The 20,058-nt window shown below is 40.4% G+C and overlaps 1 protein-coding gene across 1 annotated transcript in view; it reads right to left on the bottom strand.

The window, feature by feature from the left end:
* SLC27A6 (solute carrier family 27 member 6) overlaps positions 1 to 8,726 on the bottom strand; it is a 67,910-nt gene extending 59,184 nt beyond the window's left edge. Inside the window, exon 1 of the mRNA XM_004384301.2 lies at positions 8,053 to 8,726. Coding sequence (XP_004384358.1) covers positions 8,053 to 8,533 — 481 coding nt within the window. The 5' untranslated portion in view covers positions 8,534 to 8,726. The remainder of the gene's footprint in view (positions 1 to 8,052) is intronic.
* Positions 8,727 to 20,058: the final 11,332 nt, after the last annotated feature.

The following is a 20,058-nucleotide window of genomic DNA, read 5'->3' as shown; positions in this document are numbered from 1 at the left end:
CTGTTTTTAAAACTCTATCCTTTATACTGTCCTTCGAATCTAAATGCAGGATATTACACTACATTTTCCTTGCAATACAACTCAACATCTATTTATTCCAGAAAGCCATCTGTCTATCACTGCTTAGTTCTACTTTAATGTAATACGTTTGGGAGAAGCCCCTGACCAGTCTGTAATCACAGAATCATTGTGACTTACATATCATTTCAGAACCAAAAGTCAAGTAAGGAGATTAAGAGATGTTCTTTTTCTCTGGACCATGACAAATAAAGGTAAAAGCCTAGTTATATAAACGAATCAAAAATGGCCTCCGTGTATTGGCCCCAAGTTTACTTCTTCATAGCAAGTTGAAGCCTGATAGCCCAAAAAGCCTGCTGGCACCAAACTCAAATTTGTACATATCCAGTTGTTTAAAAATAGCTCAATTAGGCAGATTTTTATCTACTTAGAGCCTATCTGCTTTATATATCTCACTAAACTGCACCCAAATTTTTGCTGAAGATTATTCAAAAGTGGCTGCAGCTGTATATCGACAGGGAACTACCAGAAATTTAAGCCAGATTCAGAAGAGGACGTGGAACCAGGGATATCATTGCTGATGTAAGACGGATCCCAGCTGAAAGTAGAGAATACTAGAAAGATGTTTACCTGTGTTTTACTGACTATGCAAAGGCATTCGACTGTGTGTATCATAACAAATTATGGATAACTTTGAGAAGAGTGGGAATTCCAGAACATGTAATTGTGCTCATGCAGAACCTGTACTTACACCAAGAGGCAGTCATTCAAACAGAACAAGAGGATACTGTGTGGTTTAAAGTCAGGGAAGGTATGTGTCAGGGTTGTATTGTTTCACCCTATTCATTCAATCTGTATGCTGAGCAAATAATCCAAGAAGCTGGACTATATGAAGAACATGGCATCAGGATTGGAGGGAGACACATTAACAACCTGCGTTATGCAGATGATGCAATCTTGCTTGCTGAAAGTGAAGCAGACTTGAAGCACTTACTGATGAAGATCAGAGTCCACAGCCTTCAGTATGGATTACACTTCATCATAAAGGAAAAAACATCCTCACAACTGGAGCAATAAGCAACATCATGATAAATGGAGAAAAGACTGAAGTTGTCAAAGATTTCATTTTACTTAGTTCCACAATCAACGCCCAAGTAAACAGCCGTCAAGAAATCAAACGACACATTGCATTGGGCAAATCTGCTGCAAAAGACTTCTCTAAAGTGTTAAAAAGCAAAGATGTCACCTTGAAGACTAAGGTGCACCTGACCAAAGCCATGGTGTTTTCAATTACATCATATGCAAGCAAAAGCTGGACAGTGAATAAGGAAGACTGAAGAATTGATGCCTTTCAGTTATGGTGTTGGCGAAGAATACTGACTATACCATGGAATGCCAAATGAATGAACAAATCTGCCTTGAAAGAAGTACAGCTGGAATGCTCCTTAGAAGCAGGATGGCGAGACTTCATCTCACATACTTTAGAGGGATCAGTTATCAGGAGGGATCAGTCCCTGGAAAAGGATATTATGCTTCGTAAAGTAGGTCGGCAAAAAAGAGGAAGACCCTCAATGGGATGGATTGACACAGTGGCTGCAACAATGGGCTCAAGCATAACAATGACTTTGAGGATGGCACAGGACAGGGCAGTGTTTCGTTCTGTTGTACACAGGGTCCCTGTGAGTTGGAACTGACTCAGTGGCACCTAACAACAACAACAACAACAAACTGCACCCAACACCTGGTAGGCATAAGACCCTGTAGTTGTAAGGGCCACAAGGTCCTACTGCCTGTGGAGCTCTATGACTCGGAGACTCCCCACCTTACTGCACGGGGCATCACCTGTGGACATGCAAGCTTTCTCCCCTTCCCTTTCCCTCCTCCCCTTCTGGTGGCTCCTTGTTCCCAACTGCCTCCAGAAAACCTCCTATTGTGGGAGACCACTCCCTGCTTGTGGCTATCAAAGCATCTGCCCCAATAAATAGCTGGTCATGCAAAGCTGCTATCTCATGGTCTTATCTTTTTCCTTATCAACCCTGAATTCCCTTCAACACACTACAAGCCTTTGAAAGCCAATTGAGAATAAAGAATGTCTTCCAGGAAAGTGAATAAGATTCACAGTGCAGAGAAGGGCATGGTAATGGGGCAGGTGAGAGAGGGCTGATGAGTGACAACCCACCATCAGAAACAGGTACATCCAAAGCCTGGGCAGACCCAAAAGCCAAGCAGAGAAGGAGGCAGAGGGGTAGAGGGGTAGAAAAGCCTGCTAAGAACTGAGGTCTTCAGGCCTGAAGGACTTACATGTCCTGACAGGACCAAAGCTGGACTGAAATTCAAGCTTCAGAGAAGAAGATGGATTCTTCTCTCAAAACGTACCTACTGCAAGGATAACAAAAGAGCAACTGTTGAGGTGAAACTAGGCTGAGCTAATCTGGAAGACTGAAGCAGACCTCAGTTTGGTTAATCATGACATAATAAAGGAGAAAACATCATCCGTTTAGGAGTAGATTGACAGTGGAGAAGAAGGGAGTTCAAGGATGTGTCTGACAGCATTCCAGCCCCCAGTGAGGGCTGAGAAGTAGGTGTGTCTGCACTGCTACTGGAAGGACAGGACAGCTGCTTAATATAAATTCATTCGGGCTTTTAACACCTGTTCAGTCCTCCCTCTGGCTTAGTATCGTCGTGCTGCTGTAAGAAATACCACAAGTGGGTGGCTTTAAAGAACACAAATTTATCTCCTCACAGTTCTGGAGCGTAAAAGTCCAAATCAGGGTTTCGGCTGAGGGTAAAAGTCCAAATCAGGGTTTCGTCCACACCAATCCCCTCCTTGACGGTAGCCTTGAGCGTTCCTTGATTCCCTAGCAATCCTCACGTGGCATCTGTCTTCCCCCATGTGTGCACATATCTGTCCAGTCTGCTCTTTTTATAACTCAGACGTGATTATATTTATAACCCTCCCTGTTCAAGTATGATCTAATTAACATAGCAAAGAAAACCTAATTTCCAAACAAGATTACCTCCACAGATATAAGGGCTAGGATTTCAACACATATTTTGAGGGGACACAATTCAATCCATCACACTCTCCCTACATAAACAGCACTGTGCCCACAGCAAAGAGGCCCAGTGCAAAGACTGATCTCTTATTTGCCACCATGCATTTAAAAATAATGATGGCCACCACTTATTGAATATAGACTATGGTCCAGGTACTCTCTTGGGTCCTTTACATTTAATTCACACAAGACTTAATGATATTCACTGAGCAACTGCTATATGCTTGCAGTCAGTTTACATCAGAGTTAAAATGGAAGTCCATGTTTGGCTGACTCAAAAATGTATATTTCTCCCGTTCAGCCTTGGCACATCTCTGAGGAGACACAACCTCCCTTTAAAATACTATCAGATCTAAAGTCAAAGAGTTCAGGGTAACATGAATAGTCTTTTTAGTTATCTAGTAAAACTATTTAAGATGTGGTATATTGAGAAATAAGAGAGATCAAAATATATACATGCAAGTAAATCTGAAACCATGTGGACGTCTAGTTCGTGTAAAGCACTTGTATTTTTATGGAGTTGTGATTCTAACACCTGGCAACACTGATATAAAATAACACAACAAAGAAATCCCAATGATATCTCTGCTCTCAAAACAAGTCGCCAAATGGATAGCAGACAGTGAACACTTTATTAGTAAGAATATGCAAATAAATAGCAAGTTACCAAATGCCCATATGTATCATGTAGTTTTCAGTTAGGTCATTCATTCATTTATCCAGGCATGAAATATTTATTGAGCACTTCTTCTGTGCCAAGTCCTGAGAATTTATCAGCGAACAAAACAAACCTACTCGGCTCAAATTGCTTATTTTCTAGTTCTGGGCCTATTCCTCAAGGCTGCACAAATATCTGTTTGTGAACTGGCTAACAGAACTTTACCATTCCATTAGGTTACAGTGGATAATCCTAGCATACCTGAGACTGAGGGGTTCAGTGGAAAAGGCACTGAGACAAGGAAAAAGGAAGGTGAAGAGGGAGACGGAAGGAGAGAGGGAAAATAGGGAACGCGAAGCAAGGGAGAGAAGCAGAAGGGAAGGGAAAAGATGGAAATAAGGAAATGAACAGAAGCAGAAGGCAGGATAAAGACAAAGCTGAACTAAACAGGCTTTATGCTTTAGAGTCAGAAGATGTGGACTCCAGTCCCCATGCTGCCTCTTCTAGATGCATGAGTTTGAGATGACTTATCCACTCTCGACCATGCTTCTTCACTTTAAAATAAGGCTAATATCTACCTGTCATGGCTGTGGTGAAGATCACATAAGATGGTAAATATAAAAACACTTGGTGATCTATGAAGTACTTTAAAAATGGAAGGGATTGTTGTTATGATGGTGGTGATGACTAACATGTCAAACCACACAGAGATAATTACATACAATTATTAAAATAATATACAAGCATCCCAACATTTTGTTGTTGTTTTAAGTAAAGAAAAAGGTATAAATAGGTAGAAAATCTTGGAAACAGATACTACTGGCAATATCAGAGTTGAAAGGTCGGAGGCGGGAAGACTAGGTTTAATCTAACGCTATTTAATTTTCAATAAGCACTGAAATTTGGGTGGCCACTTGACAAACACCTTCTAAACCAAATTGCACAGGTCCAAGACTTCTTTGCAAGTATTTTTGAGTCTTCAGACTACAAGGGAAGGAAATAATCATTTTATAAACCTTTTAATGTTTTCTGATTATCTGTGTATGAAAGACCTAATGACTTAATATTGGCAATTTTTTAAAATCTTTTACTATTTTTATATAACCTGAATGTACATTGTTTTCATAATTTTATCAAAATAAAACTGACATCCCCGGAAGCAACTGGATATATAGTATATAGTACAGCAGCTCATTAAATCAGAGACTAGGGTTTGAGTCCCTGCTCTGCAACCTACTAGTTGTGTTACTTTAGACAAGTTACTTAATACCCCCCACTCACTTCCCATAACATAGTACTGAACCTCTCCCTCAGAATCACTACAAGCGCCTTACACATAGCCTTCAGTAAATGGCACATGTTTATATTATTGTTAATAACAAAACAAGAATAATATTCACCAAGCGGCTCAGCTGATAACTTTCTTTTTCCTTGTTCTTGGAAACAATTAGCAGACGACTGCCATGACTGAAACTTCACCTACCACCAGGGATATTATCTGGCCTATAAAATCTGCTGGAAATTCATTGGTTCTATATAATTTCTGAAAAATAAAATTTTGCTAAATCAAACCAAAATAAAGCGTTCAAGGTCCTATTCCAAACATACTACTTATTAGTCTTTCTTATAAACTCGTTGCCGTCGAGTGGATTCCAACTCATAGCGACCCTTTAGGACAGGGTAGAACTGCCCCCATAGGGTTTCCAGAGAGGGGCTGGTGGATTCAAGCTGCCGACCTTTTGGTTAGCAGCCTGGTTCTTAACCACTGCGCCACCAGTCTTGCTTATAGGTAACATCAAATTATATTGTAGCAGCAAAATCCAAATGAGATTCCCTATTAACAGGCCCAGGATGACGCTATAATAATAATAGCAATTATCTGAATTCACCGAGGACCTAATTAGTACATACCAGTCACTATACTAGCCACTTTGCAAAAGCTATGCCATTTAATCCTCAGAATTACACTATGAAATAGATGACATTATCACCATTTTACAAATAAGTGAAGCCCAGGTGGTTGATAATCTTGTCTTCATGACATAACTGAGAAGTGTTACATTACAAATGAAATCCAGGTCTGTCTGGTTTATCTGTCTAAATCACTTGACTCATCTTTCCACTTCAGTGCATTCTCCCTGGGGATATAATGATTTAATAATACTCGAGGAGAATCTAAGAATTCTGAAATTTATGGTTCTCAAAACTACATGTATATATTGTTCACTGAGTAGACTCAAGATGCCAAGATTATAGTATTTTGTAGTTAGAGTTTTAAATACTGAAAAAGTAAATGTGATTTAGGCCATATCTTACCAACAAAATCTACTAATTGACCAAAATATAATTGTCCCATCTTTGAAAAGTGTATGTAATGCATATATTTTGAAGATACTCTAAAAAGAGTGATTTAGTAAGATTTAAGGTTGATTTCTCCAGCTACCTACTTACGGTGCAAATGGACTAAATGGTTTTAGCTTAAAAATCCAGCATCCCAAAGTGGCTCTTTATATAAAAACTGGCTTTTGGTGTTAAAAACATAAACAAGGAAACAATGCAATTAGTATTTGGCAAGTGAAGTGAGAGTTGGCAGAAGTAAAACTGTGAAAGTAATTGGTTCTAATTAAGCAACAATTCAGTCAACAGCAAAGTTAGAGTGGTCTATTTTGAGAGGTAACTAGCTCCCATCCATGCACTTCAAGAAGAATCCCTCAGGAGACTGTCTGTGGGATGCTTCTCAGACTGGCCTCAACATCACGGCCACAGAATCTTTTCAGGGACACTGTGGTCCTCTTAGTTTTCTAAGGGGAATTTGTGGCTTTATCAACTTTTTAGCATAATTTGGGGTTTACATTTGCTCCAGAAACTCAGCAATCTAAATTAGATTGAGCAAAAATGTGAGAAGTGGGATAAAATGTCAGAGTATATCCAGAAATGAACTGTGACCCCCTCTCCTGATGTATTCACATTTTCACTCCCTCTGTACAAATGGTAGCATTGTTTTACTGTTATCAAAACTCTGTGTGACTCATTTTTTCCTACTCATTGTTACTGTGCACTGTAGATTTTATCCCATCGGTTAGCCTCTTTCCAAGGTGAGAGGCTGAAGTTCATTCAGCCTTGGAGGATATGACTGCTGAGTGAAAGAATGAGCAAAAAGTACACAAAGGAGATTTTCTGGTTCCTTCACTCCTATAGCTTAAATAAGATAAAATCAGATGTTTAAGAATAAAGATTTTGCTACTTTATAAGGTCACAAGTCGAGCTGGAAGGACAACAGAACTAGAAACAGTGAGAGCCTTGAACTAGCCCTTTTTCTATATACTGTCTAATTTATTTTCATCTGATAAGTGTCATCTAGAATGTTCTATACTTTAGGGATCACTGGTGTACAAAAGTGATTATTTTTCCATATTGCGCTGTGAATCTAAAACCTCAGTATTAGGTATCAGTATATCTATCTATTAATACAAAATACTTCAATGTTTTCCCTAAGGTCCTTGCCCTGCCATTTAGATTACACAAAGAATACACATAAACCATTGAGATTACACCAAATAAGTATCATTTTTCACAATTCCATTCCATTTGTTAAGCAACTCATTTCCCTAGATTCTTTTAAAATGTTAAACAAGGCACTATGCCAAAGACTCTTCTTCATAATGAGTGTGAATATATGTATTCAAAGCGATCCTAACTCCATGGGGGGGGACAAAACGAAGGTGAGAACTTGAAACAAAACGATGAAGAGATGGGGAAAGAAGGAAGAGAGAAGAAACCTAGATTTGCCAAGAGTCCGCCCACTTGCTCAGAGGTGGGAGCCCAACCTTGCTAGGCGAATCCCAGCTTGCAGGCAGTGTAAAATAAGAGCAGACATGAAGATAGGAATTCATGCATTTCAGATGAAATATATTTGTTCTGCAAATGCAGTCAACCTTGATAGTCCTACTATTAGAGTTAGGTAAATATTCCAAAAAGAAATCAAGATAACTTTTCTACTCATCAAGTATTTTGTCAGAACTGATAAAATTTATAACTTGCCAAGTTCTAGCTCTCCATGTTCTTGAACTCACTGAAGGTACCGATGAGAAAACGGCCCCTTCCCAAAAGAGTAGGAAGGGAGATTTCATAAAAGTTTACTGAAACAATCTTGATATTTACTAATCTACAACCAGGAATGGACTTCTAAAACCATTCTATACCCTTAACACGCACACTTCATCACACACCCAAAGCATTAATTGCAAACTGTTCTAATGAAAAAGGAGGGCAGGAAGGGAAGACAGGGTCTGCACACGCCCACCAAACCCCATACTCTACCTGCGCCCACCACGAGGGCCCTGAGTTCACAGCTGCGGATGCAATGCAGGAGGGAGTTGGAGCGGATGTTGGAGTTGAGAAAGGCCACCACGCAGCCCAGCTTGGCCAGGCCAAACCACACGTGGACAAAGTCGGGCTCATTGCTCATCAGCAGGGCCACGGTGTCCCCCTTCTTCAGCGTGGAATAGTTCAGGAAGACATTGGCCACTCTACTACTCCTTTTGTCCACATCCTGATAGGTGTAGATGTCTCCGTCATAGATGATGAAAGGTTTGTGGGGCTGCCTTTTAGCATGCTTCAGGAATTTATCTAGCACAGTGACCAGCTCCCCTCTCAGTCGAAACATCTCCATCCAAAGTCCAACGCGCACTACCTTCAGCAGATACCAGAAGTCATGCCAGAAGTAAGGGAACAGGAGTTTCTGCATGAAGTGCAGGAAAACCATTCCTGCCCCTAGTCCTGTTAACCATGATAGAAGCATGCGTGCCACTGAGCCAGAAGGCAACTCTGACCCCAGTCTTTCCAGCCTTCTCTTCCAGGCGCAGCTCTCCGCGGAGACCGCCCCTCACTGTTCAGGGCAAGCGCCTGCAGTTGCGGGAGATCCTGCAGAACACAATCAGAGGTTTGCACGCAGAAGGTCGCACTAAGGGGCGCTAGAGATAAGACTCGGCACACCGGGCAGCTGTAGAACATACAGCGCAGGGTTCCAGCCCGAAATTAATGTAGTCACTCAGAGGGCCTCGGAACTTACCAGCCCCAGCACCTCTCGCGAGCCCCGACGGCGGCTGGTCCCCGGCCCGGGTTCTTCCGAACTTTCTAGACACTTTCCAGGCCTCCCTCTCCTCGGGCGGGCTGGGTCAGTCCCGGGCGCCTCTGCGGCCCTAGGCAAACCCCAGGGCCCTCAGGAGAAGCAAATCAAACAGGTGCTCGCCTCTCTCGGGGGATCCTTTCTGGCAGCTGCAACTTGGAGGCTGAATTCGCGTCGGGGGAAGTTAATAAGGTGGCGACAGCTGAGAAATGCAACCGTTTCTCGTTTCGACCAGCCAGAAGCCGCGCAGGGTCTCGGGGCCGTGCCTCGGTCCAGGGAGTCCCCAGAGCCAGCACGGTACCGACCCCGCAGCGCCGGCTCCGCCCCCGCCCCGCGCTCCCCGGCCCGCTACGCCCCAGTCCAAGGTCCAGGAGCTCCTCTCGGGCGCGCAAAGTCCCTGCGAACTGCTCCCGGGTGACCGCCGCTCCCAGGGAAGGGCGCTGCCTCCCCGTTCGGACGCAACTCCCCCTCCTCCGAACCGCGGAGAAGGTGTCACTCGCCTCCCTCTCGCCTCCAGACTCCCGCCAACCCTAGCCGGGCCGCAGGACAGATGGAACCGCCAGGGACCCCTCGCCGGCTCGTCCCTCGGCGCGCGTCCCGCCACCTGGGCACGTCTGCCCCCTGGCCGGCTGGAACTCCAGGGACGAGGCCAGTGGTCCTCCCCTCTGCCAGGGAACAGGAAAGTACCAAGGAGGGAAAGCCAGGGATCTCGGAAGGTGTGGCATGGGAGGCCGGGGATGAGGGAAGCAAGCTGCAAGAATTGGGTGGGGGGCTGTGTGGGGGCCCTGACGAGGCTGGAAGGTGGAAGGTTACTGCGCAAGAGGTCTTTATTTATCAACAAACAATGGAACCAAATTAAATGATGGAGAAGCAAGGTGAAAATTTAAATAAAAAACAAAACAGCAACAACAACAAAAAACTGTCCCAAAAGCGTGTGTGTGTGTGTGTGTGTGTGTGTGTGTGTGAGATGGTAAAAATTATGATATTTATGAATTGGAGAGATCCGGGAATGAATTTTTCTGAGGGAGCAAGGAATATGAACTGTTTGTTCATAAAACGTTATAATATTGGTTTGTTCCCAAAAATATTTTTGAACACTTATAAAATTACACTTGTAATTCTATCCTTAGGGTGCTTAGACAATGCTTTTAACAGAGTTGAATTTTCCAAAAATATTGATTGGGGAGCTTAAGTCCACATTAACACCATATTTAAAAATGAAAACAAAGTGTAAAATGTTGACTATTCTCTGTCCTTAAAAATAACAAGATTTTTTTTTCCGGTTAGATCATTTAAGGAATTATCGGGACTTCAAACTAAGGAGTCTATAGGTAGGGGTGTGTGGAGAGAAAACAGAACTAAATGGAGAGAGTAACAATAAAATTTTCTACAAAGCTGAGATTTTACTAAAGGTAAAGGAACCGAAAGTTATTTAGTTACACGTGTTTTCATACCTGACGTCATCATCTCAGCTCCCTGATTTTATAAAAGTGTGTATAAATGGTTAATAGCATGTATGGAGATAATTAAGCATTGCTTCACATTGTCAGGCTTTTCCTCCTCCTCTTTTATGTTCTGCAGCTGAGTTCTCGCTAACTTCAGATTTCCTAATAAAAGGAAAACTGATAATTCCAAAGACAGGTGGGTTCATTAATCTGAAAAATGATTACTTTGAAGTCATAGTGAAGATCCCAGAAATAACACAGGATCTTGAAAGCCTTTTGTGTAACTGAAGAAAATTATTTTCAGTTTACTCAGAAGTTCTGGTCTTCTCAATTCAGAAGTATTTTTCTGCTAGCAAAAATAAATACTTGCATCAAGCAATGCATCTTTGAAATGCACTTTGGAATTCTGTCTTTTCTATGCTAGCGCTAGTCTGATTCAGTCACCTCCTAGAAAACAACATTTGAAGCAAAGAGTGAAATACAGAGCAGTTGGCCTCAGATTTTGGGATTTTCAGTATGTGTACAATCTGTTACCCCAGTATGTGAGGGGGGGGAGGAGTGAGGAAAGCAACATAGGTTTGCCATCTTTTTATTTTGTTAAATTTAAAACATTAAGCACACTTTACAGTAATTACCATCTATTGTCACCATTGTACCAGAGCCCTGGTAGCACACTGGTTAAGAGTTTGGCTGCTAACTGAAAGGTCGGCAGATCGAATCCACCAGCTGCTCCTTGGAAACCCTACGGGGCAGTTCTAGTCTGTTTTATGGGGTTGCTGTGAGTTGGAACTGACTGGATAGCAATGGATTCGGTTTGGTTTGGTTTGGTCACCATTGTTTTATAAAAGGGAATGATTCATTTCAATATTAAAAAGAAGGAAGGGCATACCATTATAATAAAGGATGGTCTTTTAAAATGAATAAAATTAAATTCGTGAAAAACTCATTACATTGCATTGTTGTTAGGTGCTGATTCATAGTGACACCGTGTACAACAGAACGAAACAGTGCCTGGTCCTGCACCATCCTCACAATCGTTGCTATGCTTAAGCCCATTGTTGCAGCCACTATGTCAGTCCATTTCATTGAGGGTCTTCCTCTTTTTCAGTAACCCTCTACCTTACCAAGCATGATGTCATTCTCCAGGGACTGGTCCTTCCTGATAACATGTCCAAAATACGTGAGACAAAGCCTCACCATCCTTGCTTCTAAGGAGCATTCTGGCTGTACTTCTTCCAAGACAGATTTGTCGGTTCTTCCGCAGGCCATGGTATAGTCAATATTCTTTGCCAACACCATAATTCAAAGGCATCAAGACTTCTTAAGTCTTATGTTTTACTTCTGTTTTTTATCATGAACCCTCTGAAACCATCCCAAATCATGGAACTAAAAATTTTAACAACTACTGATATAAATAAATCTAGAGCAACTATTTGGCACCATAAATTTGAGACAGTTTTGATTTATTAGGAAGAACTACAAGCATATGTTGCCAAAGTTTGTATTGGCCAAAACCAATTCTGTGCCTGAAATCTCACCATGAAAAAGGGAATCAACGAAAATCTTGGGACACTTAGCAGCATCGTGTATATTCCTATGCTAGCCCATTTGTCTGTTCCTATTTTTTTTCAGAAGTTTTGCATTCATTCTCAAATACTGCCAAAGACAGCTTAGTAAAGTGGATATAATTTTTAGTTACAGTAATTAGTTATAGTGAAATGGGCAAAAAAAAAAAAAACCAGTAAAAATTAGTTGTGAGTAAATTTATCATTTAAAACCAAGAGAAATAAACACATGCATATAGTCTATGTATTTCTATTAGCATTAATTTTAATTGGGGACAGTGCAATATTTCTTAGGTTCCCTTTAGGAAATATAGGAATTTTATATTTTCCTTTAATGTTACTTGAAAATAAAAATATTGTGACTAATTGCAAATCAAGCAACAGGAAAAAGCTTGCTTTTTTCTTTTTTAATCTACATATGGTTTTCTCAACCCTTTCCCCATATCTGATTTGATTTTCCTCTTTAACCCACTCCCAATCTCTCTGTACTCTCAGTTCTGTTGAGGATGAGTTGTTTAGTGAGTTGATCAAAGTTAGACTGAATAATATCATATGGTGGACACTGACTCATGTTTATGCTACTATACTTAAGAATTTTGTTTGTCATCGTAACTTAAGAATTCTGACTCCATGCAGTCAAATCATTTTTCTCCAGAAGTCTTCTGACAAAATTCCATAGAATTTCATTATTCTGGATTATGAGAGGTTTGGATGAGAAGGAAGAGGTTCAGGTAAGTCCTAAGCGATGCTAATGTTACTGTCAACATACCACTATGAGTGTTTGCAATTGGCCAAGAAGCCCTGGTACCTAGATGCAGCTGGGACTTAGGGAACTGGATGGGGGGTTCGAATATGTAAGGGAGATGGCCCAACCCCATTGCCATCAAGCTGATTCCTATAGGACAGAGTAGAACTGCCCCATAGGGTTTCCAAGGCTATAATATTTACAGAAGCAGACTGCCACATCTTTCTCCCCAGGGAGTGCTGGTGGGTTTGAACCACCGATCTTTCAGTTAGCAGCTGAGTGCTTAATCACTGTGCCACCAAGGCTCCTAAGGGAGATGGATACCTCTAAAAATGAGGGTGAGAATGTGCTGAATGTAAGATCACCCATTTTACAATTCTGTACAGGAACAGGGTCCTGCTCAATTTTTAATCACTGCTTTTAGTCTCTGATCATAGCTTGGTTCTTCATAGGCAGCTTACAATTTAATGTTTATTTGTATTAATGAACAATTATTGCCCAGAATATTGTTCCACACAAGGACTCATTAAGCAAACTCAACATTAAAGATGAGTGTTAGAGAGTTGGGAGGTATTAACATTACTACATGCCTTGCCTTAGACACATCAAACACTTCTTAAAATAAAAAAATTTTATAGCAGCAAATAAATTACCCTATAATAATAGTCTTGGGGACAATTCTCAAACAAATTAAATATATAACTATCATTTTTGCCACACATTATAAATTATGTCTAGAAATCTATGCCAGTCAGGATCCTGCCAAGAAGATATTTTATGCATATATTTTACTCGTGGCTTTTGAAAACAGCTTTCTGATATCCAGGTACTTCTGGTTATGACAATTTCCCCTAGTTCATAATTGGTGGCATTGACTATTTGGAAAAGATTTTTATGTAAATAAAGTTTTATCACTGACGCTGAATCCTCTGGGCAGCTTAATTTCTATTTTATAAGTCACCTACGTGGAGACAAGTCTTTTGATCATTAGTGAGATAAAGAAACTCTTTGGCAACTTTTATAAGGAATTAAAAATGCTCTGAATGTTGCAGAGAGTTGTTCCGTGGTCTCGACTCTTGTATGTCCCATGAGGTCTAAGGCTTTGTCTCCATGGGGTGAGAGGGAAGAGTGAGAGTTCTGAGGCTCAGAAGGTGTTTCTTTTCTCTTGAGAGAGCCCACAGATTTACACACTTTTTTAATTTTTCCAGTGGCATGATTATAAAAGTTTATTTCTCTCTGAGTAGGCAGGTGATTCAGGGCTGGCATGACTCTGCAGTCCTCAATTTGTGGATTCCACTTGCAGATTCAAGGCAGCTGCTCCAGCTCTCACCTTCCCGCAGTTGTCAGGATGGGGAAAGGGCATCCAGGAAGTCATGCCCATTGGTGGTTCTTTGTTTTGGTTTAATTTTTCTCAAACGAAAAATTTCAAACATACAGAAAGGTAGAAAGAATAGGCTAATGATGACTCCCCCATGTACTCATCACGTGTATTTAATGATTGTTAACATTCTCCCCTATTTGTTTCATCTTGTTTTTCCCCCTGAGGTAGCTGAAGTAAATGGAAGATGTGGGATTTCTCCTGTAAATATTCAGGACATTTCCCTACCTAATTACAATACCATGATCACGTCTGATAAAATTAACAATTATGTAATCTCATCTAATACGTCGTCCATATTTAATTATCCCAAACTATCTTTCAGAGTAGGTTTGTTCAAGCTAGAATCAATTTGGAGTCAAGAGCCTAAGGTATCTTTTAATATAAAATAGTCTCTCTCCCAAGCTCTTCATCTTTCCCCAAGACATTGACTTGTTAAAGAGAAGAGGCCAGTGGTCTTGTAACATCCCACCTTCTGCATTTGTCCGATTGCTTCTCCCTGCTGTTCTTTAACATGTTCCTCTGTCATCTGTATTTCATGAAAACTGAAAATTAGACCTAAAGACTTAAGATTCAGGTTAAACATTTTTGGCAAGAATACTTCATACGCAGTGCTGTGTACTCCATGCTGCATTACGCTGGGACAAATATAATATCTGATTAATGTGAATAAGATACATCACTACTGACGATGATAAAACTGACCACAGATTTCAGGCGATAATGTCAGGTTATGTTTTTTCCCTTGCAGTGTGATGGTTTTCAAGTACAGCAAGTGGCATTTAGGCCACCTGCAATTATCCAGTTTCCCATCAATCTTTCACTGAATAGTTTTAGCATCCACTAATGGTTCTTTGGAACGCAGTGGTTAAGAGCTTGGCTGCTAACTAAAAGGTTGGCAGTTTGATTCCACCAGCTGCTCCTTGGAAACCTTATAGGGCAGTTCTACTCTCTCCTATGGGTTGCTATGAGTGGGGATCGAGTCAACGGCAATGGGTGTTTTTTTTTTTTTTTTTTTGGTAATGGTTCTTTAAGAAGACCTGATGGCATGACAGTTAGGAGCTCCTCTGCTAACTGAAAGGTTGGTGGTTCTAACCCACCCATTGTTCTGCAGAAGAAAGACCTGGCAGTCTGCTTCTGTAAAGATTACAGCCAAGAAAACCCTATGGAGGCAGTTCAACTCTGTCACATGGGGTCGCTATGAGTAGGAAGTTGACTCAACGGCACCCAGCCACAACAACAATGGTTCTTTGCTTGAACAACTTACTCAACAGGGTTGAAAAATGAGGATTCTTTAATTCATCATTCCTTTGATGTCACTATCAGATATTTTTCTGTAAAGAGCTTTCTTTCATTGACTAGAGCTGTATGGTTACTCTGAAATAGTTTGTACAAAAAAAGGAAGGATAAATGCTTAATTCTTTCCGTTTAATAACCAACTTTACAAAAAAGAATCTATGTAATAACCATCTTTATTGTTAACAAATATGTTTTGTTTCTTAGTTTAATTTTGTATTTTAAATATGTAAGATTATCATGGTTTAAAAATCAGAACTCTATAAAAACATATACTCTGAAAATCTTGCTTTCAACTTATCCCATCCATTCTCTTCACCGGTGAATTTATAGTAATAATTTTTATTTGTTTTTAGTTCATCATTCCAATATTTCTTTCTGCAAATGTATTATTATCCACTTTAATTTATAAAATGTAGCTTACTGTATACATTGATTTGCACCTTGCTTTTTTCACTTAATGTATCTTGTATTCATAACCTATCAGTATGTAGAGATCTTCCTCATTTTGTTTTATGGTTGCATATACTGTATTGTGTGGTGATATCAGAACTTATTCAACTAGCCCTCTACTGATGGACATTTAGACTGTTTTCAATCTTTTGTCATTATAGTGTTACAATGAATGAGTCTGTGAACATGTCTATCACATTTTTGCAGGTATCACTTTAGGATAGCTTCCTAGCAATGGGATTGCTGAGTCAAAGAGTAGACACATCTGTGATTTTGCTGGTTATTGCCAATGTCCTCTCTATACAGTTGTATCACTGGTATGCCCACCATCAATGTATGAGAGTGATAGGAAGTAAAAATAAGTGTCTAATAATACTACTTTTCATTAAATTTGAAATACCTGGGATGTTCTCACAAACATGTTCTCACAAACATGTACAAGTTAATTTATATTATCTATGGTAAAGTTTAGTTCTGTCTTCTAATATCATTATTAAAGTGTTTAATGCCTGTTGAACTTTTGTTTTATTTGACATAATTCAAAATCCACATCTGTTTTGTTATTTTTATAATACTGAATTTCTAGCCTGTATTATACAGCAAGTCAGGAAAACATATTTAAAACAAAAGCTAAGCTAAACTAACAGGTCTTTTCGGAAATGAGAAATATGACAGCAGCATGGCCTCAAAATCCAGATCACACACATTAAAGAGATACTGTTTTCCAAAGTACAAGAACGTGTGTTCTGATTTGTTACAGGAGGCACATCCAACGTTTAGCTCATTTAATCAATGATATTCATGAGCTACATGATATAATGTCAAGAGAAACCTAGCAGTTATAGAAAAGGAATTTCTGATGCATGCCAACAGGAAAAACTTGTCCACTCTTGAAAACTGGCTTCTGAACCAAAGAAAGATTCCAAAAGGCCTAATCTGGAACTTTTTCGACGTGGAAATGTCATTAATAGAATTACAAATTTGATAATAGATTCTTTTGCCAATGAAAAACACTTGAAAACAGACAGAGAAAACCTGCTACCCCATCACAGCTATGGTTTCCAGGAAGCAGAGTTAAGACAAGATTCCTGTTTCAACAAACAGAGCCAGAACCAACATGGCAACTGACACTCTTCTAGAAGACAGAGCACAGGAGGCACTGAAGAATAACATGCTGGAAGAACCTCGGACCAGGGAACTTACCTGGGAGAGGGTGGAAAAACAGTTGGACCTGGCTGCTGTCATCTGGCCAAGAGTGGTGCTCACAACTGAGGACTATTTTTGACAAGGCTCTAAACCAAACCAACCCAGTTGACATCGAGTTGATTCCAACTTACAGCAACCCTGTAGGACATGGTAGAACTGCCCCATAGAGTTTCCAAGGAGCACCTGGTGGGTTAGCAGCCGTAGCACTTAACCACTACTCCGCCAGGGTTTCTGACAAGGCTCTAGAGGGAGTTTAATTAACTAAGACCTTTTTCTCCAGGGAAGCTTAGGTCAGACACTCTACTCGTGTCCTGACATAAAACTGGTGGACCACCAGAGATATTAAGTACACAGAATCTGATCGTCAGGGTCATGTGGTGATACCTAATGACCAAGACTGTACAGAATATATTCATCTAGACCAGGTAGACCTGCTCTTGTCTCCAAGTACTCTGGGATCTGATCTCAGTGGGTCTGTGTATTGGTCTTCTCATTCATATTGGCTAAGTTTGTCCAATTCAAGCCACTGCTATGAACCATCTTCAGCCATGAACACTAAGATTTTTCTGTTCTCTGGCTTCCAAAATCACATGATCTAAGACTCTCAAAACCCAAACCTACTGCCATCAAGTCGATTCCAACTGATAGTGACCCCATAGGGTTTCCAAGTCTGTGAATCTCTACAGAAACAGACGGCCATATCTTTCTTCCTTGGAGCCGCTGGTGGTTTTGAACTGCTGACCTTTCGATTAGCAGTCAATCACTTTAACCACCATGCCACCAGAGCTCCTTGATCTAAGACTAAAGAATCCTTATTCATATTCTTCTCTTGGTGGGCTCTTTTCAATAATTCCAAGTACTTATATGCTTTTCTACAGTATCCTACTTCCACTCTGATAGCAAATGCAAAGAAAACTATAAGCTGAGAGGGTATGTCCAGTGCTATATCACTAGTATATTACTTCTTTGGGATAAGATTACCATACTCTAATTCCCTGCAGGCATTTAATCCATGCACATTCCTTATTGTAACAGCCTTTTTTCCCCCTTCCTCTCACTTCCACTATGGCTATTCCAAAAGTAGACTAAGATTTAGAGAAACTTTATGCCAAATAACAGGGCCCAAAGCAGGTAAACCATAGATACAAATCCATGGTCAGCAAGGAATACATTCTTAAAGTCCAAAACATAACAAGGAGCACTGGCAGAGGTAAACTAAAGCTCCATCTCTCCATGTTAACTTTACTTGGACCTTCCACTAAATAAAGAACAGATTCCTTTGCTAATGCTCAGAGACCAAGCTAGTATCAAGAAAACTTCTGCCTAAGCTTCTTTTCCCTTCTCCCAAGCCTCACTATCCTACAGGATCTCACCTGGTTGCATCTCTCTCTTCACCAGCCTTAATACTAAGAGTAAAGGACGGGACTATATTGTTACTCACATAACCACACTGGTCAGTTGTAGTAACTGGTGGAACGAGAGGAATGCAGGCCTGCATACTGCATACTTTCCTTCCTTGCCTCCACTTAACCAGCAGAACTCCAAAGGCCCCAGTCTGCCGCCCTTTAGCAGAGAGCACCAAATGGGAGATCAATGAGCAATGTTGCCTGATACTTTTAAAGCCCTTCAGCCCACATGTAAGAGAAATATCATTGCTAGGACCCATTCTTTGGCTTCTCCACTCTAGTGTGCTGCACATCCCAGCATCTCCAGGGAAGGGGCAGGCCCAAGTGCAGGAGCAGGGTGGTATGAGATGTATGAGTTTCAGGGTCAGTCAATCTTTTGCTTATAACACAGTTATGGTTAGCACCAACCAACCACACCGAACCCACTGCTGTCGAGTCGATTCCAACTCATAGCGATCCTATAGGACAGAACAGAACTGCCCCATAGGGTTTCCAAGGAGCGTCTGCTGGATTCGAACTTCCAACCTTTTGGTTAGCAGCTGTAGCTCTTAACCAGGGTTTCCATAGTTAGCACAGGGACAAGCATAATCGGGCAGAAGAAGATGTAGGATCAGACAGGGGCCTCATTCACCAAAATGGAAACTTTCCCTGCAGCCCAATTTTTTTCTTCTCAAGCACAATGCTTGATATATTTATTTTCTCACACTGGATTAGGAGAAGGGTGGGGTAAATCTACAGCTTAATAAAGGTTCATTATGGAGCTAGAATGTGTGATGGATTGACAAGTTTTCATGAGGATTTTTTTTTTCTTCGAAACTCTTAATTATTTGATAATGCACTTGAGGCTTATAAGACAGTTTCAACAGGTTTTGGAAGGTAGAATAAAAGGACTGGAATATACAAATTAACTCTTTGTAGCTTATTGGCTAGGAATTATGATTTATTCAAAGTGCCAGGTTGAGGCCAACCCACCTATCTACTGTTTCACTTGCTTCAGCAGCTCCTCTTCTACTTTTAGCAATGCCCAGTAGATGGGTTTTCTGATATACTGTTATGAACTTTTGGCTTCTGTGCAGGTTTGGATTGCAGGAGAATTTACAGAAAATTTTACGCTGGTTCAGTAGACTAAAAATATTCATCAATACCCTGTATTTACATATGGGTCTACATAAACAAACATCTATTTCTGAGGCGTTCACAGTAGTGTATGGATTCTTTTTTTTTTTTAACCTTATGACAAGGTAAATAATTCAGAATTTGCCTATGTACGTATGTATATTTTTTCAATGTCTAATATCTAATAATAAGAAACCTTATTATTAATCAAATTTAAGTGTCTTTAAGTGACTGAGTTTCTTGTAGATGCCCCTCTTTAAACAGCTTTATTGAGGTATAACTGACATACAAAAACAGCGCATATTTAAAGTGTATAATTTAACAAGTTTTTACACATGCATAGACCTATAAAATCATCACTGCAATCAAGATAAGTAACATATCCATCATCCCCAAGCTTTCCTCGTACCAATTTGTCATTCCTCCTTTCTGCCACTCCCCACGACACCTACCCCACCCCTTCCCCAAGCAAATACTGATAGTGCTTTCTGTAACTATAGATTAGTCTGCATTTTCTATAATTGTATATAAATGAATCATATAGGGTTCACGCTTTTTGTTTGTGTGTCTGGCTTCGTTCACTCAACA

The sequence above is a fragment of the Trichechus manatus genome, unplaced genomic scaffold (genome assembly GCF_000243295.1).
Source record: "Trichechus manatus latirostris isolate Lorelei unplaced genomic scaffold, TriManLat1.0 scaffold00121, whole genome shotgun sequence".
NCBI classification, from domain to species: Eukaryota; Metazoa; Chordata; class Mammalia; order Sirenia; family Trichechidae; genus Trichechus; species Trichechus manatus.
This window is presented reverse-complemented; position numbering and strand designations above follow the sequence as displayed.